General features: G+C 42.7%; 1 protein-coding gene across 10 annotated transcripts in view; it reads left to right on the forward strand.

The window, feature by feature from the left end:
- Positions 1-16,890, forward strand: part of NAV2 (neuron navigator 2) — a 689,797-nt gene extending 672,907 nt beyond the window's left edge. For all 10 annotated transcript variants that reach the window (XM_075927729.2, XM_075927722.2, XM_075927724.2 and 7 more), the window contains 7 exons: positions 1,892-2,127; positions 3,071-3,225; positions 4,057-4,128; positions 4,307-4,503; positions 4,741-4,859; positions 11,880-12,083; positions 13,273-16,890. In XM_075927729.2, coding sequence (XP_075783844.1) covers positions 1,892-2,127; positions 3,071-3,225; positions 4,057-4,128; positions 4,307-4,503; positions 4,741-4,859; positions 11,880-12,083; positions 13,273-13,398 — 1,109 coding nt within the window. In that variant the 3' untranslated portion in view covers positions 13,399-16,890. The remainder of the gene's footprint in view (positions 1-1,891; positions 2,128-3,070; positions 3,226-4,056; positions 4,129-4,306; positions 4,504-4,740; positions 4,860-11,879; positions 12,084-13,272) is intronic.
- The last annotated feature ends 7,710 nt before the right edge of the window (positions 16,891-24,600 follow it).

Below are 24,600 nucleotides of genomic sequence, written 5' to 3' on the forward strand. Positions count from 1 at the left end.
AAATGTATTCCCCCACAGAGTAATCAGGCCGTTGGTTGGTGTTAGCTGTAAAGTGGGGAAAACATAATAACAAAAATACAGAAACATTTCAGTGTATTTAGGCGTATCCAAGAACCAAGACTTCCTGTAAATACCCCACAGTACAACTTGAATGAAAATGTTGCTTGAGAACTTGTCATACTAAATAAGCTATATATTCAGCTTGAAGTAGATTTACTTAGGCTTTGTAGACTTGTTTATGATATACTTATGTTTTTATTTAAAAATTCTGTCTTAATCAATTGGTGGGAAGCCAGCAATTCATTTCAGACCTTCCAGATAGAGAGCTGTGCACACAAATATTTGATCTTGTAAGTAGTCAGGTGCTAACAATCTGTCAACTTCTGATGTGCCAACATTCCCTTCTTTCTGTTTGTTTTTAAGCTTTGTGTGCTTGCTCTCAGCCAGGTCTGCCTAAAGTGACTGCTGACATTGCACAAATGCTTCTCTGTGAAATGTTTTATACCTGAAGCTGTGCCTATCTGAATGCACAATTGCAAATGGGCTGGATGTTTGGTGAAGGCAGGGGGACTTGATGATAGATTTGTTTGTTTTGCAGAGCACAAATAAATGGCTAAATTCTGGGTAAATGTATTTCTTTTTTTGGACTACTTTACAATGAAATGGCTGGAGAATAGATTTGTGTACAATAGAACTGAAAGCCATGCTTTACCCAACAATTCTTGGTAAACAAAATAAAATTTCACAGCTCCTTGGTGGAGGAATTTTAGAGAACAGAGATGGCTCAGGGGGCATATGGTTTAACTAATAATTATATCTATGACCATTTGTCCAGGGCAGGACTTAGGCAGCATAGGCTGTGTGGGCAAACCTGGGAGCCAGAGAAACCGGAGAAGTCCCAGTAAAAAGATTCCTTTGCATTCAGTGTAACTAAGTAATTAATTACTCTTCTCTACCATGGGAGATAATATAGTGTAGAAAGGAATCTTCACCTGGGGTAGGGCATGTTTTGCTTATAATTAGGGTTACCAGGTAGACCCCGCCAAAAACACACTTAAGCAGGGAGGGAGGGGGCAGGGCTGGCTGGGGGCAGTGTCCGGGGGTCAGCCAGGAGGAAGGGACGGGGGAGATGGGGAGAGGGGGCAGGAAGCAGAGCTGGGGGGAGGGGTGGTTGAGGGCCATGGTGCTGGCTGGGAGGAGGGAAGGTCCGAGGGGGGGGGGACGGGAAGCAGACCTGGTAGGGAGTGGTGGGATGCAGCCACTGGCTGCAGCTGGAGTCCAAGGGGCTCCCTTTAGATGTGAGCAGAAGCCGGGCAGAGGGCAGGGCTGGGAGTCCCAGTCCCTGCCCCACGCGGCTTTTGGACGCGACCACAGGCTCCCAAAGCCAATCACACCCCACCTCTCAGTCGCTCCCCCGCCCCTGCCAGGCTTTGGTCCGGCACCCAGCTGGAAATTCAGAAAATACTGGACATTGCACATGTCCGGTATTTTCTGAATTTTTCTATCTGACAGACGGTGCAAATACCGGACTGTCCAGTAGAAAACCGGATACCTGGCAAGCCTACTTATAATCGGTGTGGGTGGAGACTGCATCTTCCAAGTGAAGCTTTTGAATTGTTTCCTGGTATAACTGGCCATAGGGTTATACACACAATCAGATTTTCTATTTTATATCCATGCTTTTTTTTTTTTTTTTTTTTTTTTTTAACCCTTTAACTCTAATTTAATATAAACTTGGCAGTTGTAATGCAGACATTTTCCCTCAATGGGAACTGATATTTTTGCTACTGGGGGAGAAGTTTACAAACAACCCTTTTGTGGGAAAAATAAACTTTTAGCAACTTTAGCAAGGTGTATCTTTCCCTGAACGATGATGATTTTCTAAATGCAGGTATCTGTGAGAACAGTTTGGACTGTCTTGTGTTTGAGTCGCTGATTCCGAAGCCTATACTGCAGCGATATGTGTCTCTCTTAATGGAACATAGACGGATTATCTTGTCAGGACCCAGTGGCACTGGTAAAACATACCTAGCAAATCGTCTGTCTGAGTTCATTGTACTTAGAGAGGGCAGAGAGCTGGCTGATGGAGTTATTGCAACCTTCAACGTGGATCATAAGTCCAGTAAGGTGAGGAAATGGAAAGTATCTTTATAGAAACACTGCTACTGTGTGCCACAAATGAGACATGCATCTGTTAAACTTTGTGTCAATAACAATAGGCTACTGTGATTAAAGTCTTCTCAACCTAAAAGTTAGAGTGGCTATGTGGCTACCAATAATAGCAGCAAGATGTTTCTGTGTATCCCTCTGGTAAGATTTGTAGGTAAGAAAACAAAGCTGTTCTGCCAAGTTATAAATGTGATGGCTGCAAGTGCAATAGGGAGCTCTTGGGAGCAAGGTGCTGGCTAGAAACATGGTCACCGGCTATTGATATATTTGGGGCATCCTGTTTAAGGCACATTTTAGAGATGAAGGGAGCAGCTCACCCTAGAGCTGTGGCGCTGAATTTCTTTCATGCCATTGTCCAAGTCATCTAAATTCTGCCTCTGCAAATGAGCATCGTGGACAGACTCATTCTCTGTGCTGGAGGTAGGAGTAACCCAATAGTAAGAGTATCAACATGGCAAGCAGGGAAGCTGAGGTTCATGGCTACTACTACAACTTTCTGACCTGCCTTGTCCAGGATGCTGAGATACAAGTAAATTCTTAAAACATCTCAGAATTCTGTGCTGCCTGGCCAGAACGCTGTAGCGCAAGGTGCTTTAGCAAAAAGGCAGACTGTGCCCCCTGGGACTTCCAAAATAGGCTCCCCAAACCAGACTTCTGATATATCTTTGAGTCTGTACCACTAAAAAGTATGTGGGCTAAAAGTAGAAGTCACATGTTTACTCCACTTGGAACAATCTAATCTCTTGTGACTAAAGCAAAGCAGGCTATGTTATAGTTGTTATCAAGAGCATTTCTAGAACTAAATCCGACAGACGAAATAACAAGTCTTTTTTTTATCTGTTAACTGGCTTCCCAAGGAATAGTATGTAAATCAGCTTCCTCTTCTACATGTTCTTTGCAGGAACTGCGTCAATACTTGTCCAACCTTGCTGACCAATGTAATAGTGAAAATAATGCTGTGGATATGCCTCTTGTCATCATTCTGGACAATTTGCATCATGTTAGCTCCTTAGGGGAGATCTTCAATGGGCTTCTGAACTGCAAGTACCATAAATGGTAATGGAATACTAAACCCACATTTCCAATCCCTAAAACAGATTCTTCCACAGTTGGACTTATACTCCAATCAACAAAATAAATTCTAGACAACATTTATCAGATTATTTCTGATACTACAGGCTGAGATGGCTAGATCTGAGTCCATCACTAGAGCCTAGTTGCACAGAACTGTATATGTCCATATGTGTGTATCTGTGTATACACACGAGCACACAGTTGGACCTCCCTGGTGCAGCACCTTCAGGATCACAAACAAGGGAGTTTGCTGGACAGGGAAGATCAGTGTAGCTGGCCTCTGGGATCTCCTAGGGATCTGCCAGCCTCCTGCCTGGGCTCCCCTCTGACCATCTGTCCCTTTCCTAATTCTCCTCCCACTGTCAGCCCCAGCCTCTGGAATCCACTCCTGGTCCAGCCAAGCTCACAGACACCGAACCCTCTGCCCTGGACTCCCAGCTGGCCCCCGCTCCGAGCACTAGGGCTTTCTGGTCCACCAACATCCATGGTCCTGCCAGAGAGACGTTTCACCTGTATAATTATATTTGTAGTAAAGTATTTGAGTAAATTGTATTTATCACATACAATAGTCCTGGAATATTAAGAGCCTAAGTGTTTAGTGAAGGTCTCTATCCTGAGGTGTTAGTTGTGTACCCACAGTTCATCATAGACACACAAATACGAGTGTAGTTATTTGTACCTGCAGATGAACTGCACTGGTAGATGCGGGGCTGTAGTAAACCTATTTGGGTTATAAAAGTCTTAATTTTTGAAAGTTACTTATGAAATGTATTTGAATTATTGTCTGTTGATTTGTTCAATGTTTTATTGTAGCCCTTACATTATTGGCACAATGAACCAGGCCACATCATCAACCCCTAACCTTCAGCTACACCACAATTTCAGGTACTGTATGTAAGTTACCAGATTATGTGATGGTTATGATTATACTGTTTAGCTGAGAGTATAAAAGAGATATCAGCTAGATTGGGTGAACAAACCCATACAGGACCTAACCTGTCATATTACTAATCTCTAGATAAATAACAAGCAAATCTTTGACATTTCTCTTGTTTTGCTTCAGATGGGTGCTATGTGCTAACCACACTGAGCCAGTCAAGGGCTTTCTTGGTCGCTTCCTGAGACGAAAACTAATCGAAACAGAAATCAGTGGCAGAATGAGAAATGCAGAATTGGTTAAAATCATTGACTGGATTCCTAAGGTCTGGCATCATCTCAACAAGTTTTTGGAGGCTCACAGTTCCTCTGATGTTACTATTGGTGAGAGCTGAGAATTTGCATTCTAGCACCAAAGCATTTTCTGATATTTCTGAAAGGATATATTCCAGTTCTGCACACTCGACTGGAATTAAAGAGCCATTGGAGTAAATTATTTATAAAAACCACATTTTTAGACAGACCTATCAAAACTGCACCAAGGGTTCATGATTAATAGGTTGTAGACATTAAGGAAGTTTTTTCAAATTTTCATGATGTGACTTTAATTTCTCCTTTTAGGTCCACGACTCTTTCTCTCTTGTCCAATAGATGTGGATGGTTCTAGAGTCTGGTTTACCGATTTGTGGAACTACTCTATTATCCCATATCTTCTGGAGGCAGTCAGAGAAGGACTACAGGTGAGGAGGTCAAATGTGAAAACTGAATAGTGGTTCTGTCTAAATAGCAAGAAAGTATTGGATGCAGCAAAACCACATTAACATTTTCCTCTGGAAACAATCTCAGACTTAGGATAATATTTTCAAAAATGATTTTGGCACTAGATGCCTAAATCCCTTTTGAGTTCAATGAGAATAAGGCTCCTGAGTGCCTAAACCATTTTTGAAAATGGTACTTAGGTTCCTAAGTTACTTAAGCACTTTTGAAAATGTTACCCCACATCGAAAGAGCCATACTGGAAAGCATTAATTTAAACTACTATCCCTAATCTTCACTCTGAAAACTAAACATGAGCCTTTAGCTGTTTTTCAGAAGAGAAACTAAAGAGCATTTGGAGAGATTTATTGACCAAGTGTTAGGCTTATTTTCACAAGCACTTTGTCTATTTGTTACTCAGTCCAGGTGATGAAATATTGATTGGATTTCTTTGCAGTGCTTTCGGGGTCTGTAAAGAAACCTTCATTGGCTCTAATTTTATCAGAGTTATTGAATTGCCTGCACTCAGCATTTGATTAAAAGTGCTGATTCTCCAGCAGCTTTAGACAGCTGGGATAGAGCTGGCACTTCGAACTTTTATGGGAGCCAGCATGTCTGTGGCGAGAGCAAGGGCCTTGGAATCAGGAGATACATGCGCATTTCAAGACTATTACTGACTTGCTGTGAGACCTTGGAAAAAGCACATACCCTCCTTGGACTTCAATTCCCCATCCACAAAGTAGGCAAACACTTACCTCACACGAGCATCATGTTATTTATCTAATTAATGGTAGTAAAGTCTTAGAGGTGTAAGCATGAAAATGATTGTTCAACAGAACAAGCTTTTTATTAAAAATAATCAAACTCAGTGCATTTCAATATCGTGGAACAACTTGCAGATGTTATGCTGACCAAGATAAATTTTAGGAAGTGTCTGAGTCCCTGTACTCCACCTTGTCCCCTCTCAGCCCCTCAAAGTAAAAATAGCCCAGTTGCACTAAAAGCAAGAGGTATGGCAGCCCTAGGTTTTTCATGTCCGTGTATCTGATCTGGATTGCTTGGTAAGGCAAGCTCATTGAACATGTGTTTTAATACACCAGGGTCCCACATCTAGGAACAAAGAATGTTGATCACACAAAATAGCAGGGAGTATCCTGGAACAAAGTGACATTGAAAAGTTTTTAGGAGTAATAATTGATAGCCAACTGACACACAGCACCCAATTAAATACTATAGCTAAGATGATGAGTGCGATCTGTTGTATCTAAAACACCACATGATATTAGGAGCTATCAGCAGGAGAATGTCAAGTAGAAGTTGGAAGATGGCATGACCTCTCTATGCAGCATTTGCAAGACCACTGCTGCGATAATGTATGAAGTCCTGGTGTCCACACTTCATCAAATAGGATATTGAAAAATTGGAAAGGGCTCAGAACATATCTTTAACTCCAATGTCTGAAGAGCATGGCAGAGAATACTGCTGTTAAGAGATTCCTTACGACTGACCCTTCTTTGCCTAAGATGGGAGAAAGTTCTAACCACCCTTTCTGATCCTCCAGCAAATTTTCTATCCAAACTACAGAAGCCCTTTATTACTTTTCATTGTTTCTGTGGTAGCTCTTAGAAGCCTTGAGGATATACGTAGTCCTGGGGGAATTCTACAGATTTTTACAGTCACTCCAAATTCTACAACAATTGCAGAATTCCTCCAGGCCTCAGTTTGGGGGAAAACTGTGCAGATACATAATATACAATAATCACTGCCCGTTGGTTATTTAGGGTAAAAAAAAACCCACCCAACAACCAACCAAGCAGACAAAAGAAAATTAACAAAACCCTTTCAGGCTTTCTTTATATCTCTCAAAGAACAGGAAAAGTACAAGTAGAGCCACTCCTCCTTAAATTTCAGTTACAGGTCATCTTTAAAGCAGGAAAGTGGGAGCCACTAGAATTGCTTTTTATCTTTGGACAGGTGACTTAACCTCTGTGTGCTAGGGATGTAAACAACTAGTCGACTATCCGATACTCTTATGCCCTCAACTAGTTACTTTCCCCCCTCCCTTGCTGCCTCTGTTAGAGGGTTTAAAAAAATGTTTTTAATTATCTTACTTAATAGGTCAACAAACTTCTGCTTTCTTATGTCTGAGAATAGGAGTTATGACTGCAGTTCTTAGAAGATAGACGGGATTATTATAATAGTCATAGAGTTTAAGATCAGAAGGGGTGACCAGCTATTCTAATATGACCTCCTATACAGCACAGGACCCCAGCACCCAACACATTAAACCCAACAACCAACACTAGAACAAAGTATTACAGAGTATAGGAGACTGAAATCGTATGTGCCACAAGGATCAAAGTACCCAGTGCCCACAGCCTCTGCTGTGGCAGGGAAATGATTAAATGAGAGAATGCCAGATGATCCCGGCAAGTAACCCACACCTAGATGCTGCAGAGGAAGGTGAAAAAAACCCTAGGTCTGCCTGACTTTGGTTGCACTGGCTTTTTTTGGCATCTTTATCTTTTTGTCTCCTGAACATCACTACCATCATAATTCTTTTTACTGCAGCTAATCTGATATCCTAATTTCACATCCTACTCTCCTTTTAACTTCTTCAGATGTCGTAAAATCATTCCGTTTTGTACATGCTCTCTTCCAAAGTACCCTAATCTCTACTGCCTCCAGTCTTCTGTCTGTTTCATGTAAAGCAGCTGCTTTCCGATCATAGAACCTTACCTAGAAATATACAAATCTCTCCACTTCTTAGCAGCTGTGATGAATGTTCCATGTGTTGGGGAAACAGATTTAAATAGTAGACCCAGTTTAAAACTGGCTGGCACCACCTACTGGACAACTGTGACAACTCATTTGATCCCTTGAGCTTAATTTCAGAATGAAATAAATATTAACATTTAAAGCAATTAATCACTGCATAATTTCTGAATCTGCATTTTGCTGCCATATATTATAAAATCTAAACTCCTATACACCACCACGGTGGCTCCAGTGGAATAAGCCATGTGGCTCAGATAATTTGATGGGATCAGAGTCTTCCAAGAAAAAATCAAGCTGTTGTACACTTAGATATACATGTATCTTTGTAACTACATCTCCTGTTATGTGCGGTTGCTGTGGAGTTTGTTGTGTTTCTTCCTGTATTTATTCAGGGCATCATTCTGCCACCCTTACTCAGAATGAATAATGCCTTACTCTGAGAATAGTCTATTTTTATGGTCTGTCTGAAGGATCCGTAATGGGCCTTTGGCTGTTAATCTTCCTGATCTAAGTCATCATCACAAACGCTAGAAAAAACCTGAGACAACGTTTCCTGGGATCTCATTAATTATGTACATTAATCTCAAGAGCACGTTTGTTTCTCTGAAAACTAATTTTAAACATTGGACTGTTTTTTCTGCATAACTATTGGCATTCAAACACTACTGTATTGGTACATATTTGGTACTAGTACTCCACATCAACTTCCAAGAAACCTAGATTTGATTCTTTAACCAGGCCACTGGTTGGGAGCATTCTTTTTGGATTGTTCTGGAAACAGCATGCTGGACTAGGAGGGGCTAGTTGTCTATTGTGTCAGTGCCATTGACAGTAATAGCAAATATAAGAAATAGCACTGAAAGGTTTTAGAGCAGTGGTGGGCAACCTGCAGCCCCAGAGCCACCTGCGGCCCATCGGGGTTCTGTGTGTGCCACTTGAAACATTTTGTTTAGCATTGCCTACGCTCAGGGTTGCCAGGTACCGTTGGTTTCTGTCTCTGTTGGGGGTTTTTTCCTACCGGTATTGTTCAAGTGACACATGCAAAGCAAGGGCACGTGAGGTGTGTGCTGCATGCACACAACATTGACGATAAGAGCTATGCTCCTCCAATGAAAACACTGCTATGGTTCAGTCGGCACACCCCAAAAATTCTAAGTACACAAGCTTAGTTAGCAAAACTACCTTATCCTGGGAGACCGTCTTGTAGCTCACTGAGATGAAGGGCCGCTCATGAGGCCCACTCACTAACCTAGGCTGCCCATTGCTGCTTTAGAGCTTGCCCTAACTAGGAGGGTTGCCAAGTGTACGGATTTCTACCGGACAGTCCGGTATTTGTACTGTCTGTCCAGTAGAAAAATTCAGAAAATACCAGACATGTGCAATGTCCGGTATTTTGTGAATTTCTGGCAGGGCGCCAGAGGGAAGCCTGGCGGGCATGGGGGAGCGACTGGGAGGTGGAGCGCAATTGGCTTTGGGAGCCCTGCGGTCGCGCGCAAAAGCCAGGTCGGGTGCGGTGGGATGGGGATGGGGTTGGGGTTGGGGCTGGGGTCGGAACCGGGACTTCCAGCCACCCCCTCGCCACCCCTCCCCCGTCCCGGAGTTTGCACGGGACCAGAGGCTCCCAGCGCCAGTCGTGGCCCGCCTCACAGCTGGGAGCCTCTGGTTGCAAGCAGAAGCTGGGGAGTGGCTCCCCGCCCAGCTTCTGCTGGCAAGTAAAGGGAACGCCTGCCAGGAGCGCGGCCAGTGGCTGCACCCCCCTCCCCCCGCCAGGTCTGCTTCCCGCCCCCCTTTCTCTGTCCCCCCCCATCCTCTCCCACAGCCCCCGATCCCCCCCAGCTCTGCTTCCCGCCCCCTCTTCCTGCCAGCCAGCCCTGCGGCCCCTGGATACACCCCACCCCACCCCCGCCAGCCCTGCTTCCCACTCCCCTTCCTCCGGGCCCCCCTTTCCTGCCAGCCAGCCCCCGGAGGCTCCCCCGCCAGCTCTGCTTCCCGCCCCCTTCCTCCAGGCCCCCCCCATCCTCCCCTGCAGCCCCACAAACCCCATGCCCCCCCAGCTCTGCTTCCTGCCCCCCTCCCAGCCAGTCCCTCCCCCCCCCCCCCCCAGACAAGTGTGTCCGATTTTTTAGCGGGGTTTACCTGGCAACCCTACTAACTAGTCCTACTTTGCCAATAAGGATATCAGCCTCAGTTATAGATAAGTGGATGGGAGTTGGAGGAAACTGAGCTATTCTTAGAGCTCTGAAAGAGTTGGCAAATCCTTTTATTCCCACAACTTCTGCTGAAGAAAAAAAATCATATTTATAGGAGCTGTTTAGTCATTGAACAGGTTTGGAGAGAGTTATGAAGTGGCTTTTATATTCCGATAGTTTTAAGTCTTTTCAGTTCCAAAACTGTCAGAAGAGTATGTTTGTCCAAAAATGAATAGAAAATCTGTGGTCTTGATTTTTCTCCTCAGTTACCCGGGTTTGATTAGGAGTAACTGAAATTAGTGTTTGGAGTATTAATGTCTCAGTCTCTTTCCTCATTCATTCCCTCCAGTTTCAGCTAGGAGTGCTTATTAGCGGGACTGTTGATCATTGCTACTTTCTAGACTACAAATTAATCTCAAAATGATACTTTATTATATGTATGCCTTGATTGGGTGTGAGGAAAGCTATTCAAGACTAATTATTTTCTGGAAACATACATCTAAAAACTCAGTGTTGGGTGGGGATAGACCAGGGGTTCTCAAACTGGGAGTCCTGATCCCTCACAAGGTTATTACTTGGAGGTCGCAAGCTGTCAGCCTACACGCCAAATCCCACTTTGCCTCCAGCATTTGTAATAGTGTTACATATAAAAGTGTGTTTTTAATTCATAATGGGGGGGGTCACACTCAGAGATTAATGTGTGAAAAGAGTCACCAGTACAAAAGTTTGAAAACCGCTGGGGTAAAATGTTGCCCAAGGGAGTAGAAGCAGGCCTTCCAGAATTCAACTGCAGTTAAGCTTTCCAAGAGCTTAAGAGAAAAAGGGTTCATGGCTAAATATCCTTTTCTGGCTGATGTTTGCATTCTGTACTGTAAACATTCTTGGGTTGAGGCCTTTTTCAGATGCCTGGAGAATAAGACGAGAGCATTGGGATTAATCCGGGAGACTTTCATAGCTCAATTGCTTTTCAACTTTCTAAAATACCAACGTCAACCATTTCTGTATGTGGAAGCACATTTGCCGTCATTGTAAAATGTGTTCTTAATGTCAATAAAGGGATTTGGAGTGATGGCTGGCACTGAGATAGTTACACTCCATGGATTAAAGGCATTCAGATGTTCTCATAATACACCCATTACCCCTACTGTGTCTTATTGCTTCACTCTTCACTCTACACTATAAAGGAAAATCTGAATTCTTTGTAACAGAGCAGCTACTGATATCCAGTTCCTGAAGGGCAGTCAGCCTAGAACTCCCAATAGCAGAAGTGAAAACTTAAAAGGTCTCTTTTCACTTGGAGTCTGCTTTTGAAACCCATGTGGCTCAATAGAGAGTTTTCATCTAATGAAAACTAAGTGATCTGATAATGATATTGCTCAGCAGCACCAGCTGTGTTTTCCTGACCGTTATGTTTAAATCAATGCACTTTCTGGAGGTGTGTGTGAAGCAAAAGACTGAACATACTGAGCTCAGTTCTGCTGGCACTCTCATAGGTGTGAGCACAAAGACAGTCCAGAAGTCCATAGACTTCAAAAGTATTTCTGATGTAAAATATTGAACAGTAATACTCATAGACTCTAGCAATTGACTGCAATATGATGACTTTGAAATCAAATATTCAGGGTCCTACTGCAGACAGGTTGTGTACACTAGTGACCTTGATTTTGTGTGTCCAAAAAAATGTAGTCCAAAAGAAATAGGAACAGATAGGCAGTGCACTCAAGCTTCTGAAGCCAGGTTGTTTTCAGATTTCCTTTCTCCAAAGCTGCTAACAGATCAAGAGGGCTTGCAGTCTCAAACAGGGACAGTCAGCCACATCTGAGTCATTTGTGAGAATTAATCATAGCTAGAATTTCACGGTCTGAATGATAAGGATGAATGTCACACACGATTTGGCCAGCCTGCATTCAGTGTTTTTCCAGATTGAGAGCACCATGGTACAAAAGTTCACTTAGGTGTGACAAACATGGATTAAACTAGTAGAACCCATTATATTACAGACATATTGTAAGATATGCATTTGTTCTTGTTTTCTAGCTGTATGGAAGGAGGGCTCCCTGGGAGGATCCTGCCAAATGGGTAATGGACACGTATCCCTGGGCAGCCACCCCACAGCACCACGAGTGGCCTCCATTGCTGCAACTGCGACCTGAAGATGTTGGATTTGATGGGTACTCAATGCCACGGGAAGGTTCAACAAGCAAACAAGTCCCCCCGAGTGATGCTGAAGGAGATCCTTTGGTGAGCTGTCTCATCTAAAGCTCCAAAGCTAACTAGGATATACCTACTAGGGAAAAAAACAAATAGGAATGCAATAGTGAATGACAAGCTAAGAGTGTTAAATTTTTTAGAATTAGAAGGATATATTTCTTGTCACAGTCAGCCTACGAAATTCACTCCCACAGGTGACCAACATGTCTGATGTAGTTCTGCCAGATACAGTGACAGAGAATACTCATTTTTCCTCATTATGAAGGTGAAGCTCACAAGCCTATCATAATGTGAAGTAAACTTCTTCCACCTCACATAAAACTTTGCACATTTAGCTTTTGCGTGTTGTTTGTCAATGTGTATATATATTTAAATTATGAAAATATGTGATTTAATAGACTGCTTTTGTATAATGTGGTGGAAATTCTTGACCTAACCTCAGGATCACAGGACAGCCATGCTGCTATGATATTGAGCTATTTTTCTGGTTCAATCAATGTGTGTGAAATTATAACGTGTGTGATACATAATCGATGTCCATAAGAAAATACCGTGCAAGTATATGGAAACCAAGATTTTAAACATTGTACACAATATTTGCAATAGTTTAATCTTTGGATTTGCTTGTCAATGCACATTTTAATATGAGCCTAATGGTAATACTAGTTCTTGCAGCTTTCTTCCTGATGAAAACAGATACGACTACAACTGCTTATGGTTACAGGTCTCTTAAACTCTTGTTTGGATTCATGTACACCTCCAAAATAATTTTGGGATATTGAAAAATCGCCTCACATTTCGACCATTTTATGCACACATACCCTGAGAAGTTTTTATCCATTGTTTAATTTGATAGATCTCTTTTTGGATCTGTTCATAGAAGTACAGGCTTCTGGTTAGAGCAAGAGACTGGGAATAAAGAGATGTGGAAGCTTTATAGCTCTTCCACCGACATTGTGTGATTTGGAACAAGTGACTTAACCACTCTGCATTTCAGTTTCGGTTTCTCACAAGAGGGTGTCATGACAACTGCCTGGCTCACAAGTGTTGTGAGAATTGCTTTGTATTTGGTGCCCAGTTTGAGAGTCTGAGAGGAAAATTGGGATATTTATTTCCCTCTCTCGTAATGGTTTCATATGAGTGCAAAAATGCCTGATATATAGTACTAAGATTCTTTCATTTCAGCAAATAACCCTTAACCCTTTCTGCATTTCCTTAGATGAACATGCTGATGAGACTACAAGAGGCAGCCAATTATTCAAGCCCCCAGAGTTACGACAGCGACTCCAACAGCAATAGCCATCATGATGACATCCTTGATTCATCCTTGGAGTCAACATTGTGATCTTTAGCAGACAGAAAACTAGCGGTGTCCCACTGTCCCTCTCCTACTTTACAAGAATCGTTATCACAAGCTAATGAAGATAACTTGTAACTGGACTGGGCAGACGTCTCAGTATTAGAGCTGCAAGAACAAGACACTTTATTTAAGTCAGTCTTGAATGTGGGTGCAGGCAACCCAAACAATTTTTGTATTGTTTTTCTTTTTACAATTATAAGAACTGCACTATGTCTTTGTTTTGTTCTGTTTAGTTGCTGTAAGCCCTCATGCCTAAGATACTGAAGACATTTTAAAAAATCAGAATACTTCACAGCTATGAAACAAACAGCATTGTCCCACGGACAGTCCAGAAAGAGAGGGGAGGGGTGTTTATTGTCTATGTTGCTTCTGACCAAACACATTTGGGTGAGGGCTGGATTTCTACTAATCAGCTTTGCAGACTAATCTCAGCTGCAGATAGTTCTGGTGCTATAATATATTGCTTGCCTTGGTAATAATGGTCCATAAAAGGCAAAGCTGCAAGACAGGGAAATTTAAAATAAATATTAAAATAAAAAAGCTGCTCTCCTTGCCAGTCTGAGACCTTGGCTTGCTTTTCTCTATTTCACCGTGTGTTTATAGAGAGTTACAGACAGTTATAAATAGAAATATATGTACAGTCTAAACGAATCAGGGTTTTTTCAAACACTGTGTAACAAATCATCCTAGACAATTTTAAAGACCAAGTACCCCTTTGATATTCAGGGTTTGTTTTTTCTCTCTCTTATGCCAATGAAACACCACTGACTTTACCAGAGCTCCTCCTGATTTACACTGGTGTAAGTGAGCAAAATTCACACCTCAGCAGAGGGCCTATGCCCCTTTCAATGCTACAATTTAAGTGAAACTTCAGTGGTGCACAGGTTCTCTGGTGGCTCTAAGGGTGGGGTCAATTCCACCCAAATAGGGAATAGTCGGGCCTTTCGTTTTTACTTTTTGTATTAGAATTTTATAGCTGTTTTCTAAGACTTTTTTGTCAGGGTTTTCTCTCTGGCTATTACAACCTGCAAAGGGGTTCATTAAAGCTCAGCTCTGCAGGCAGTCAGCTGCTACTCTGCCAACACCATTTATTCTTGTTTGGTTTTCAAATAGCAGAAAGTAATATTTTAGCAGTTCATCAAAATTGTCTTATCTGGGTCTTAAAAAGGGGTGGGGGTACTATCTCTTTAGAGTTTAAAAGTCATTCATGAGTTATGGCTGAGCTGTGAAGCTGGCTCTCTGTTTCTCCTCTTCCTCTCCACATGCACACAATACAGTTTCATTATTCAGGCTTGTACTTCTTTTGGGGAGCCAAAACACCTCACAAAGAATTGCACTTTCCTTTCCTTGGGAGCAAATACGTTCAGTAACATCACCACCCGTCAGGTGTCTCAGGCTGTACCTCAGCAAGATCCGCAGCCCACAACATAGATCTGTACAAGCCTTTCCAACTATCTTTTGGTGCTGAATTTTAAAGCGATGCCTTACTTATTTTGTACTAATTGTATCAATTACATTAGTGCTGTATATTATGGGGCTTTATTTAAGTGAAAACACAGGGCTAAAGAAGTCATCTCTTGGAATATAACAAATTGCTGTGAATATTGTTTGTGTGAAATAGTAGATTTTGTTTAAATGTAACAGTAACAAAAGGAAGGAAATGAGGTAACTTTTCAGGTTCATATCAATCTGCAGCTAATAGTTCACGGGACAGCTGTTTATTCAATGCAAGAAACAAAAATAAGAGCTTTTCTCTGAAGACAAATGCCATCCCTACTAAACTACAGAAAAGCAATTGCTGTTTTTGTTTTTTTTTTCAGTGTACAGATAGAAAACTTACTACACTTTTTAAAGAGTTTGTTAAACCTTCTCGGTTTAAAATAATGTAACAGACACAAGTTCATGCTTCTGTGACTCAGTTTGAATGGATAACTTTATTATCCCATGTGACTTTCTGTGACATCACTGTAGGGTTTTTTCTTTTTGTCCAGTGAGAGTGCCTCATGAATCCGCTCCCATTGCAACTATCAAGTCTTGATTATCTTTTGTTTAAAAAAAATTGTAAAAGAATAAGTAAAATATTTTAATTACAGGGTGGGGGAAAACCCCTGAGCTGGTGTCACTATTTTAACCTTACTGAACTCAAATTATTTCATTTAAATAAATGAAAGGCAAAGGCTTACTCAATCAACCTTATTAAATTAGATCTTGTTACTGTAAAATGGGCTACACTCATATGGAATCATATGTAGAGCATGCTGATGAGTTTAGAGTGATTCATTTCTCAGCAATCTGATAGTTCTGCTTCCCAGTACTGATTTTACTTGCTACTACTGTGAATCTGGGTAGACAGATTACCGGAACCCGAGATTGAATCCATGCAAGTAGACCATTATACCCGTGCCCATTTGCAGGATAGAGGCCTAATTTCACTTAGCATTATAGACCCATTTCTCAGCAAACCTTTAACTGAATCCTACAAATGCATTTGAAATTGTTAGGTTATTTTTCTTTTGTTTTTAATCCTGTGCTCAAATTCAGGAAAGGGGTCCTATCCAGTTGCTACTCTCTGATTGACAATGGTTTGGGTTACTTTAAGCATGTTAGTCATTTTAACCGTCACAAAACTCAGTGTCCTTTCTCAAACTTCGGGAAGCAGGGTTACCTGTTATGCACATTTCTTATGTTCATCATGGTTTCCGTATATCTTAGTAAACAATTTTTTAATGACTTTGTTACTTTGTTCTCATTTAAGGCTTTGTCCAAAATGCGCTTTTTTTTCCTCCCCCTTTCTTTTTTTCTACAATGTTGGCTTGCTTTTTTTTTTTTAAATATAAGATTCTATGCAACATTCACGTTGAGTTATAAATTGGAAGTGTAAACCATTTCCTTTCCTTCAGAACTGCCAAGAATTGTACAGGCCATAAATGAGACCTGGAAAGAGAATTTGTTGAGGGTGGATTTGGCTAACTTTTTTTTGTACATTTTGGAAGAAATAACTATTTCATTGTTGATGCTTAACTTCGATATTATGTGTATTGAATCTTGTCTAAATGTGGCAATTCTTTCAAGAAAAACAAAAAACAAAAAAAAGTTTTTGTGACTATTAAATGGAAGGTTGCTGTTTTGATCTAGTTGTTTCCAGTGGAACAGTTTATGAAATATGTTCTATAAGATGTACATTTTTTCACTGTAACATAGAAATGTAAATATTTGATTAAAAGTGCTGCATTTTGATGAATTTTTTCTAGCCATTTTTAAAGAGAAGAGTAGGAATTGAGTATTTTGTGTACGGTATGATGTTTTCCATCTGTTCCCCTCCCTATTTAATTTTCAGTTGTCATTTAGGATTGGAATTTGCAAGTGGTCTGTTTGAGATCATATCCCCAACCCCCAATGTCATGGAGAATAAAGCTGATGATTGTACCAGTCTTAAATTATTCATAATTCAATAAAATTGATACTTATTTATTCAGATTTGTGGTTTTGCTGCAATTTTGTGCCATGTTAATCAGTTGTCTCTCTCATACTACCATTTGGGCTTTTCAGTTCTTACAAAACTTTGAAGTACCTAGTCAACATGTGGAGCCGCTGTGTGAAGGCCAGCAACCACCTGACATTTTTATTCACTGTGTCCATCATCCATTCATTGTTTCTGAGCAGTTCATCTTCCTCCATATACACGTTTGCAGTTGTGTACACTTGAGTTCCAAAAAGTGTAGGAATTTTAAAAGTGGTGTGAAAATTATGGGACGAAAAAAAGTGGGATTGTGGGAATTTGACCTCTATTTCCCAGCAAACCCTGGGCAATTTGCTAGTATCTCTAAGTACACTGTGAAAATGTCCCACAAAGCACATTGCTGGATGGTGGTGTGAGATGCACTGAGCTACCTGCTGTATTTTCTATTGACACACCAGCTGTGATGACACACATGGCTGATGCATATATCCATGTGCCTGAGAGATACACAAAAGTTGGCAGCTTTAAGCTGATGTCACTTGCATCGACCAAACTTTGTAGCGCAGACACGGCTTCAGTTTTTCCTGTCCTATTTTTGAATAAATAACATCAAAGGAGCTTGAATTTGGATCTTTTACACGCTAGAGGTGTGGCCTAACCACCATGCTATAGATGCCTGGCACAGTGAATAATCATTGGGCCATGGTATAATTCTCCTGGCAATTTTCCCCATGTAGACCAGCCCATATGAAGCTTATCATGTTAATATACTTGCAGTGAAATGGCCTAAAGACTTCATTTTTACTTTTGTTCTCTGGATACAGGGTCCTCAGTCTAGAGGGCTGTCAAGAGTGCCGACTCTTTCAAGATCACTAAGGGTATGGATTTCAGCAAGGCAAATGTGCCTCCTCTTACTGCTGCATACTGCCTAATACATAGTGCCTGAGAGATGACGGGGAAAGCTCCCAGCAGAGTGAAGAGGGTGAATTGGGACCAGCTATCCCCTGACTTTGAAGAGCTCCACACAAAGACTATTGGAGGAGCCAACCATGGAGCAGTTAGGGAGGCCTTGAAAGAAAGTGACTTCTAGGGTAGGACAGGCCTGGGAAAACCCTGTAGCAGAATAGTGCCTAGCCTAGTGTAATGTGGGAGATGGAAGTTCAACCCCCTTCTCCACATCAAGCTGAAGAGGACACTGAACAAGGTCTCCCACATCCCTATGAGTTCCAAACAAGTGAGGTTATGGGCATAATCCCCTGTCATTTTGTGAATGTTTTCCTTTTTTTGTCACAATACCCCAAAATCCAACATTTGAGTCGGGTTTCAACTGTTTGATTCCCTGGAAATTTCAAAAGAAAACTGGTTTCCACTCAACTTGAAACAAAACTTTTTGGGGGGATTTTTCAGAATTGGCAGCAAACCCCATCCTCCCCAATCCATTATTCATCTACTTCTGACACTGATGCCGTCCAATGCTGGCTTAAGGGAGAACTGCAGCTGGCATCCAGGGTGTACTCTACTCTGGGGTTTGGCCTCAGTTTCTCCAGACCATTCCTGCAAAATGCACTCTAGCTGCCAGTTTGTCTGTGTCCTGTTTCCTACCTTAGCCCCATCTTCACTCGTCGTAGACAGCCTCACCCACTACTTATTACAACCTTTCATCATCCACCTCCCAGCCCCCACAAATTTCAATGTGGGGAGAGTATCACTGTATTTCTCTACCAATTTTCAGTCCCTACTTGGAGGAGAGCAAAAAGGAAACCTGTCTAAGGCTACTGCTTAGAACATCAGTTCTCCATACACCCATTGGGCAGGGAAGCAGAAACTGCTGCTGCAGCTTACTGCCGATTGGCCTATGCTTTTCCTTTGCTGGCCAGGCTGGAGACTATTTTCTGAAGCCAATTCAGGGCTCTCTCCCTCTCCTTCCCTTTTCCATACTTTCACATCATCTGAGGGAGCCCAGCTGGGCAGCCAAATGCACTGCAGTGAAGAGAGGCTCAGCCCCATCCCTGCAGCTCCAGTTCCTCCTCCTCCTCACCAAAGTTGTTTCAGGTAGGAGGAGGAAGGGAACTACAGGCAATGTAGGGGGAGCTGCACAGCTTCAATGTGATCTTGGGGAGGACTCCAAGACTCAGGGAATGATGCCAGCGGGACAGTCTGACAAGCCTTTGGCAGTGTTCGGAGGGTTGTTGTGTCCCACACCACCCAAAGCTGTGGACAGTTACTCCTCTGCTTTCAGCTCTCAGCTAACCAGCCTCATTGCCCGCACTTACTCTTGAGCTTCATTGTACGGCATCGTGTCTGCAGTCATGAAGGAAACTGTCAAGCAGGAGGCAGGAACAGCACAGAGAGCACCCCTGGGATTGCAGCAAACAGGCTGCATTGGGGAGGTGCGCGCTCACCCACCAGAGCTCCTACTGTAATGCAATTGCTGTCCCTGACATTTGTGGGAGAGAGAGAAATGGCACTGATCTATTTCCCAGCATTAGGAGGCGGAGAGGGGTCCTTTTTTTATGGTAGTGGAAAACCTGATCCATGAAACATAGTCTTCTGCAACTCTTGACCAAGCATTTGAAAAGTGGCTAAGTGATTTTGAGTGCCTACCATGAAGTCCCATAAAGAAGCTTGGCTTTCTGGGGGCAGGAGAATATCTGTCCCTTGGGATCTCAAGTTAGACACACACACACACTAGTCAAACAGGCCATTGGTACTGAGAAGCTCCCTCCCTTGTTTGCTCTCTCATCAGCGTCATCACATGTTCTAAAAAAAAAAATGTTCCCGCTAGGAGATGTTCCTCAACAGTGGCCATTTAATTTTTTTTTCTGATGAAGTATGTTGTTCTTGAAGTTTGAGGAATGAAATAGAGACCTGGGGAATGCACTGGCGTGTATGAAAGCAGGCATAGCTGTTCCTCTTGTAGCAATAAGTAAATCCCCACTTTTTCATGCTGGTGTGACAAATATGCTTTTGGGTGTTAACAGCAGTGGCTTATTAGCTGAAGCCTGTGTGTTTATGTATGCAGCCTGCTAACTGAGCATATTGCATTATTGCCATCAGTGTGATGCTTACTGCACTGCTGTGTGTTTTATTCTAGTTACTGGGCAGTTCTGCAAGGGGAGGTTTAATGACATATGTTTAATATTTAGTGGACTTACCAGTACCCAGACTTTATCCAATGCCTGAGTTACATTCACCAGCTCATATGACAGCAATCTTGCCACTGATTTCTTATGTTTGAGCATTTTTTGCCACATGACCTTACTACATGTACAATACAGAGTATTAGCCGTCTTGCACTCTATTTTCTCAGCAGCTTTGCCCAGATAGGATAGCCACAATCTCTCTGCACCTCAGGGCTCTGTAAATTAAGGATTAAACTGCTTCCTTGATTCTGTTGGCTACTTAGGCATTGACCCTGCAAAGAAATCTGTAAAGTGTGTAAAGGTTACCACAAACATACTTCTTTGAAGGACCAGGGCTACAGATTGTAAGCCGTTTGGGACAAGCATTGTATCTTAGTATGAGATCGTCAAAGGTTTTTAAGTGTAGTGCCTACCTAGCACAAAGTGGACTTGATCTTAGTTCAGGGTTGTGGGAGCTACTGTAATACCAACATGGATAATGCTCATTTTTCACCTGATGTGCCAAGCACGCTATTCCAGGAGCCCTGCATGTCCTGGAAAAGGACAGAGCAGATGGGAAATCAAATAATGCTACAACAAACATTGTCTCAGGACAATGCTTTTTTCGTTTATCATGAGGGAGACAGGTTTCAGTTACACAACCTTGCCACCAGGTGGCAGCAAAGACAAAGCAATCAGAACCTAATCTCTGCTTCAAGTGCAATTCTAAGCAAGACAAGGTCATCAAAGAGGACATATTTCTGAGCTTGCCAATAACATCTGCTAATGACACTGAACTCTTTGCATTCACATGCAAAGCAGAGTGAGTGCGGATTTTACTTTTCCTGTTTGGTGACGGAGAAAATATTTTGCTATGGCAAGAATTTGCCGTAGTATGTTTTTTTCTAATTAATAGTTGATAGAACAAAGAAATACACACCCAATTGCACAGCAAACATTAGGTATAGTTTATTTAATATTTTGGGGCTGCAGTTAAGCAGGAGGTTTCAAGTCCTACCACTGATTCATTTGTAACCTGGGGAAATGACAGAGAGAGAAGCTTTCAAGCCACACAGAATTCTTCAAGCCTCAGCGCTGTGTGGCTGAAATCTTGTCTCCCTTACAAACAGCAATAGGCCCAATATAAATGTTACCTCACCCACCTTGTGCAGCTGTCACTCAGACAGGCAAAAGGGGAGGTGATTAGAAAAAAGGCAACATAGGAGCTTTAAATTACCTCAATGGGCAGCCACCCGCAACAGGTGATTCAACTTGCAGAAGCAAAACCACTGTGGTTGGAGGGTTCTGCATGCCTGGAGCAGTCCTCAGCAACGGAGCTCCTGCACCTCTCAGATCCATTTTCAACTCCCTTCGCCTCCACCACTACAAACCTGATGGCACGGTAGCCCACAATCCATGACCTACAGCTCAGGGGGAGGGGTAATATGTCCTTTCCCCAGGGTCAGTGTAGCCCATAGATCAGTAGCCAATAAAAGGATCCTTCCCAACTCACCTCTGCTCACAGGAAGGGTTTACCTGATTCCCCACAGACTTTGGGAAAGGGATTTTCATTTTGACTTCTCCCCCAATGGGATTTCTTTAATACAATATTTTTGCTTTTAAAACCTACCATCCAGCACTGGCTGACATGAAGGTTGCATCAGGCACAAAAATGGAACCATCTTGTGTTCCAGGTCTTAAAATACTTAGGATTTTTCACCCTTACAATTAGTTTAGGGTTCCATTTAAAAAGTGTACATCCCTAGCCCCTGTCAGTGTCACTGTCTACTTCTGTGAGATGATGTAATACTACCTGCCAACAGACAGAATAAAATAATAGCTCTGAGAAAGCTATGAACCGCTTTGTTTGTTTGGGTTGGATACTGAAGCTAAATGATGACAAGGTATGTTAATATTGCTAACAAGACCAAAAGTGAAATATTTTTTAAAACCCTGCAGCTAAATGGCTCACCCTCTGCCACAGGGGTTGGGTGCATTGTCAAATGGAGGGAAACATTCTTCACAGTAAAGCAAAATGCACTGCTGTTGGTCAGGGCTGGCTCTAGGCACCAGCAAACCAAGCACGTGCTTGCAGCCGCACATTTCCAGGGGCGGCATTTCCAGATAAGCAGCTGCCCCTGGCGATGCCTGGCCCTGCCCCGTCGATTTTAAAGGGCTGCAAGAGACACCACTACCCACTGCTGGCACCATGTGCACCCGGAGCCTGCTGGCTGCCCTCTGCCTCCTGCTGCTGCCTGACTCCGCCTCCTACTTTGGGTCAGCCCTGCCTGTGGGGGACTGGGCAGGTTTGCGGGGGGATGGTCCCAGTGCAGGAAGTGCAGTCTCCTCTCCAGGCAGGCCTATGGCAGCTGCTATAGCACTACGCATTCTTTTAACATTACCAGTATCAGTGGCTTCTGGTGAGTGCAGTTTCTCAAAACAGAAATGACTAAAAAATTATTTAAGGTCCACCATGTCTCAAAATCATTTGTCAGGACTCTCATTAATTTCAGTTGAAAGTACCATTGCAAAAAAATTTAGATTTTACTCAATTATTAAAAGGCTACTCAAGTATAAAAGCTAGAAAAATTTAGTTCATATAAATTCTTTTAATTTATGAGAAACTGGGTGCACTGGAAGACACTAACGTTTTTCATTACAGTGTATAGTTGAACCCAACTTGTTTGTAATTGTGATTGTTAAAATTAAATGAGTACACTAGTAGGAAATTGTTTTATTTCACTAACTACAAATTTTCTGTTTTCATTTGTTTAAAATTTTAAACAGTAAAAAAAAAATTGCAAAGTGCAAACATATGCAAAAGCCAACAAAAAAGTGTTTGAGGGGGGCCAAAAATTTTTTGCTTGGGGAGGAAAAAAATCTAGAGCCAGCCCTGCTGTTGGTAGTGATACCATGGAAACCCTGCCCTTTCCATTCACACTACCACTCAGTAGTCAGGCCAGTCTTCCTCTCCCCTGCCTCTTGGGCATGGAGAAAAGGGAATCTGCTGCCCAGAGTTCAAGCTCCTTACCTTACCCACCAAAGAGTTCAAATCAGCTCCATTCCTTCTGCTGAGCAGGAATAAGGCGCACCACAGCAGTCTCAGCTGTGGTGTCCCTTACATTAAGTGGTTAAATGTTTTCACTTGGGCCCTAGTTTACATTGGCCTGTTACACAAATGACTGCTTCATTCCAGAGTTTAGGGTTTTATAAATATTGGTATTCACTATCAAAGCAAAATGTTGCAAGAAATTGAAAGCACATCATCTCCACTGAGGCCTTTCTCTCCTAGGACTGACAGTAACTAGCACGCTGCAGTCTGTAGCAAAAGACCAAGCATTTATAAGGATCAGCACTTTCACTTTGCCCCTATCAGGCCAGGGATGAATAACACTCCAGCTCTGCCTCAGACACTCCCCTCACAGCAACAGCAAATCAGGGGGAATTTCCTCTCTTCTAAGAGTCAACCTAAGCAGAATTCCCAGCCCTGCCACACACCTAATACAAGCTCTGCTTTTATCAAGCTTTGGCACAGCCACAGAACTCCCTTCCTGTCTGAGGTAAGCAATGGGCCTTGCTGTTGCAGTGCCCTTTCACCAAGGAGAAACAAGTGGAAAAATGGAGCTCTGGGGAACTTATATTTTGGTGCCTTGGCCCACCATAGGAATGGTGTCTCCTCTGTTACACTGGCCCTGGGTATGTCCCAGGTACACTACCCTTTTGGGCCCTAATTCCTGCATTGTGCTTCTGGAACCCCTCACTCTACAACATGGAGAAACTGGGATGAATGCTTGGAGCATCTGCTATTACTATTCCTCTGCCCCTGAACACTCCTCCTCTGCATATCCTTAGGAGGCTGGGTGAGGGGAGTGAGGAGCAACATCAGAACTCATTGCATCCAGGTCCCTTCCCTTCCCCCCTGTAAGCTGTATAAATGGAGGCCAGGAGAGCAGCAGTCCTGGTGGGGAAAGGGACCTGGATGCAATGAACTCTGGTGCACTTTGTGTTGCTCCAGTCCCCCTCCCCCCACACACCGCTAGTGTAGCCCAAAAGGGGTGCAGGGAGGTTTGTGGAGCCATAACCATGCATCAACTACCTCTTCCACCACCCATGTAGCACTTCTCTGACAGTTGGAACAGTTTCTGATTCTGTGCTGCTGCATGGTGTCCTCTTAACCATGGTGCTCCCTACACCCAGGGTAGAATTCTACGCCTCTAAGGGCTTGTATGTGCTTGGAAATCTACTAAAACAGCTCTTCCAGAATAATTATTCTGGACAGAAGTGCCAGACAAGCCCTAAGGAGCCGAAGGTGGACTGTAAGGGAACTACATGTAAATGACAATTCCCTGTCCTAAACATGACATTTCCTTAGTTGAGTGATTAATGTGACAGTAGTTGTGTCTGTGACCTCTGAAGGAGCTGAGAGAGGGCCTTAAGGGCTAGTGGGTTGGTTTGAATTAAGACTGTTAGTGTAGGTTGCTTAGTTATGGGTCCATGCCACTGGACCTAGTGTCATGCTTGGCTATTATGCAGTGCTGTGGCATTTACAATTGTCGGTGATGCCGATGGCCATTGTGACGGGGCATCTCAGTCCCGCACTGTAGA

The sequence above is a fragment of the Pelodiscus sinensis genome, chromosome 5 (genome assembly GCF_052426305.1).
Source record: "Pelodiscus sinensis isolate ZL-2025 chromosome 5, ASM5242630v1, whole genome shotgun sequence".
NCBI lineage: Eukaryota > Metazoa > Chordata > Testudines > Trionychidae > Pelodiscus > Pelodiscus sinensis.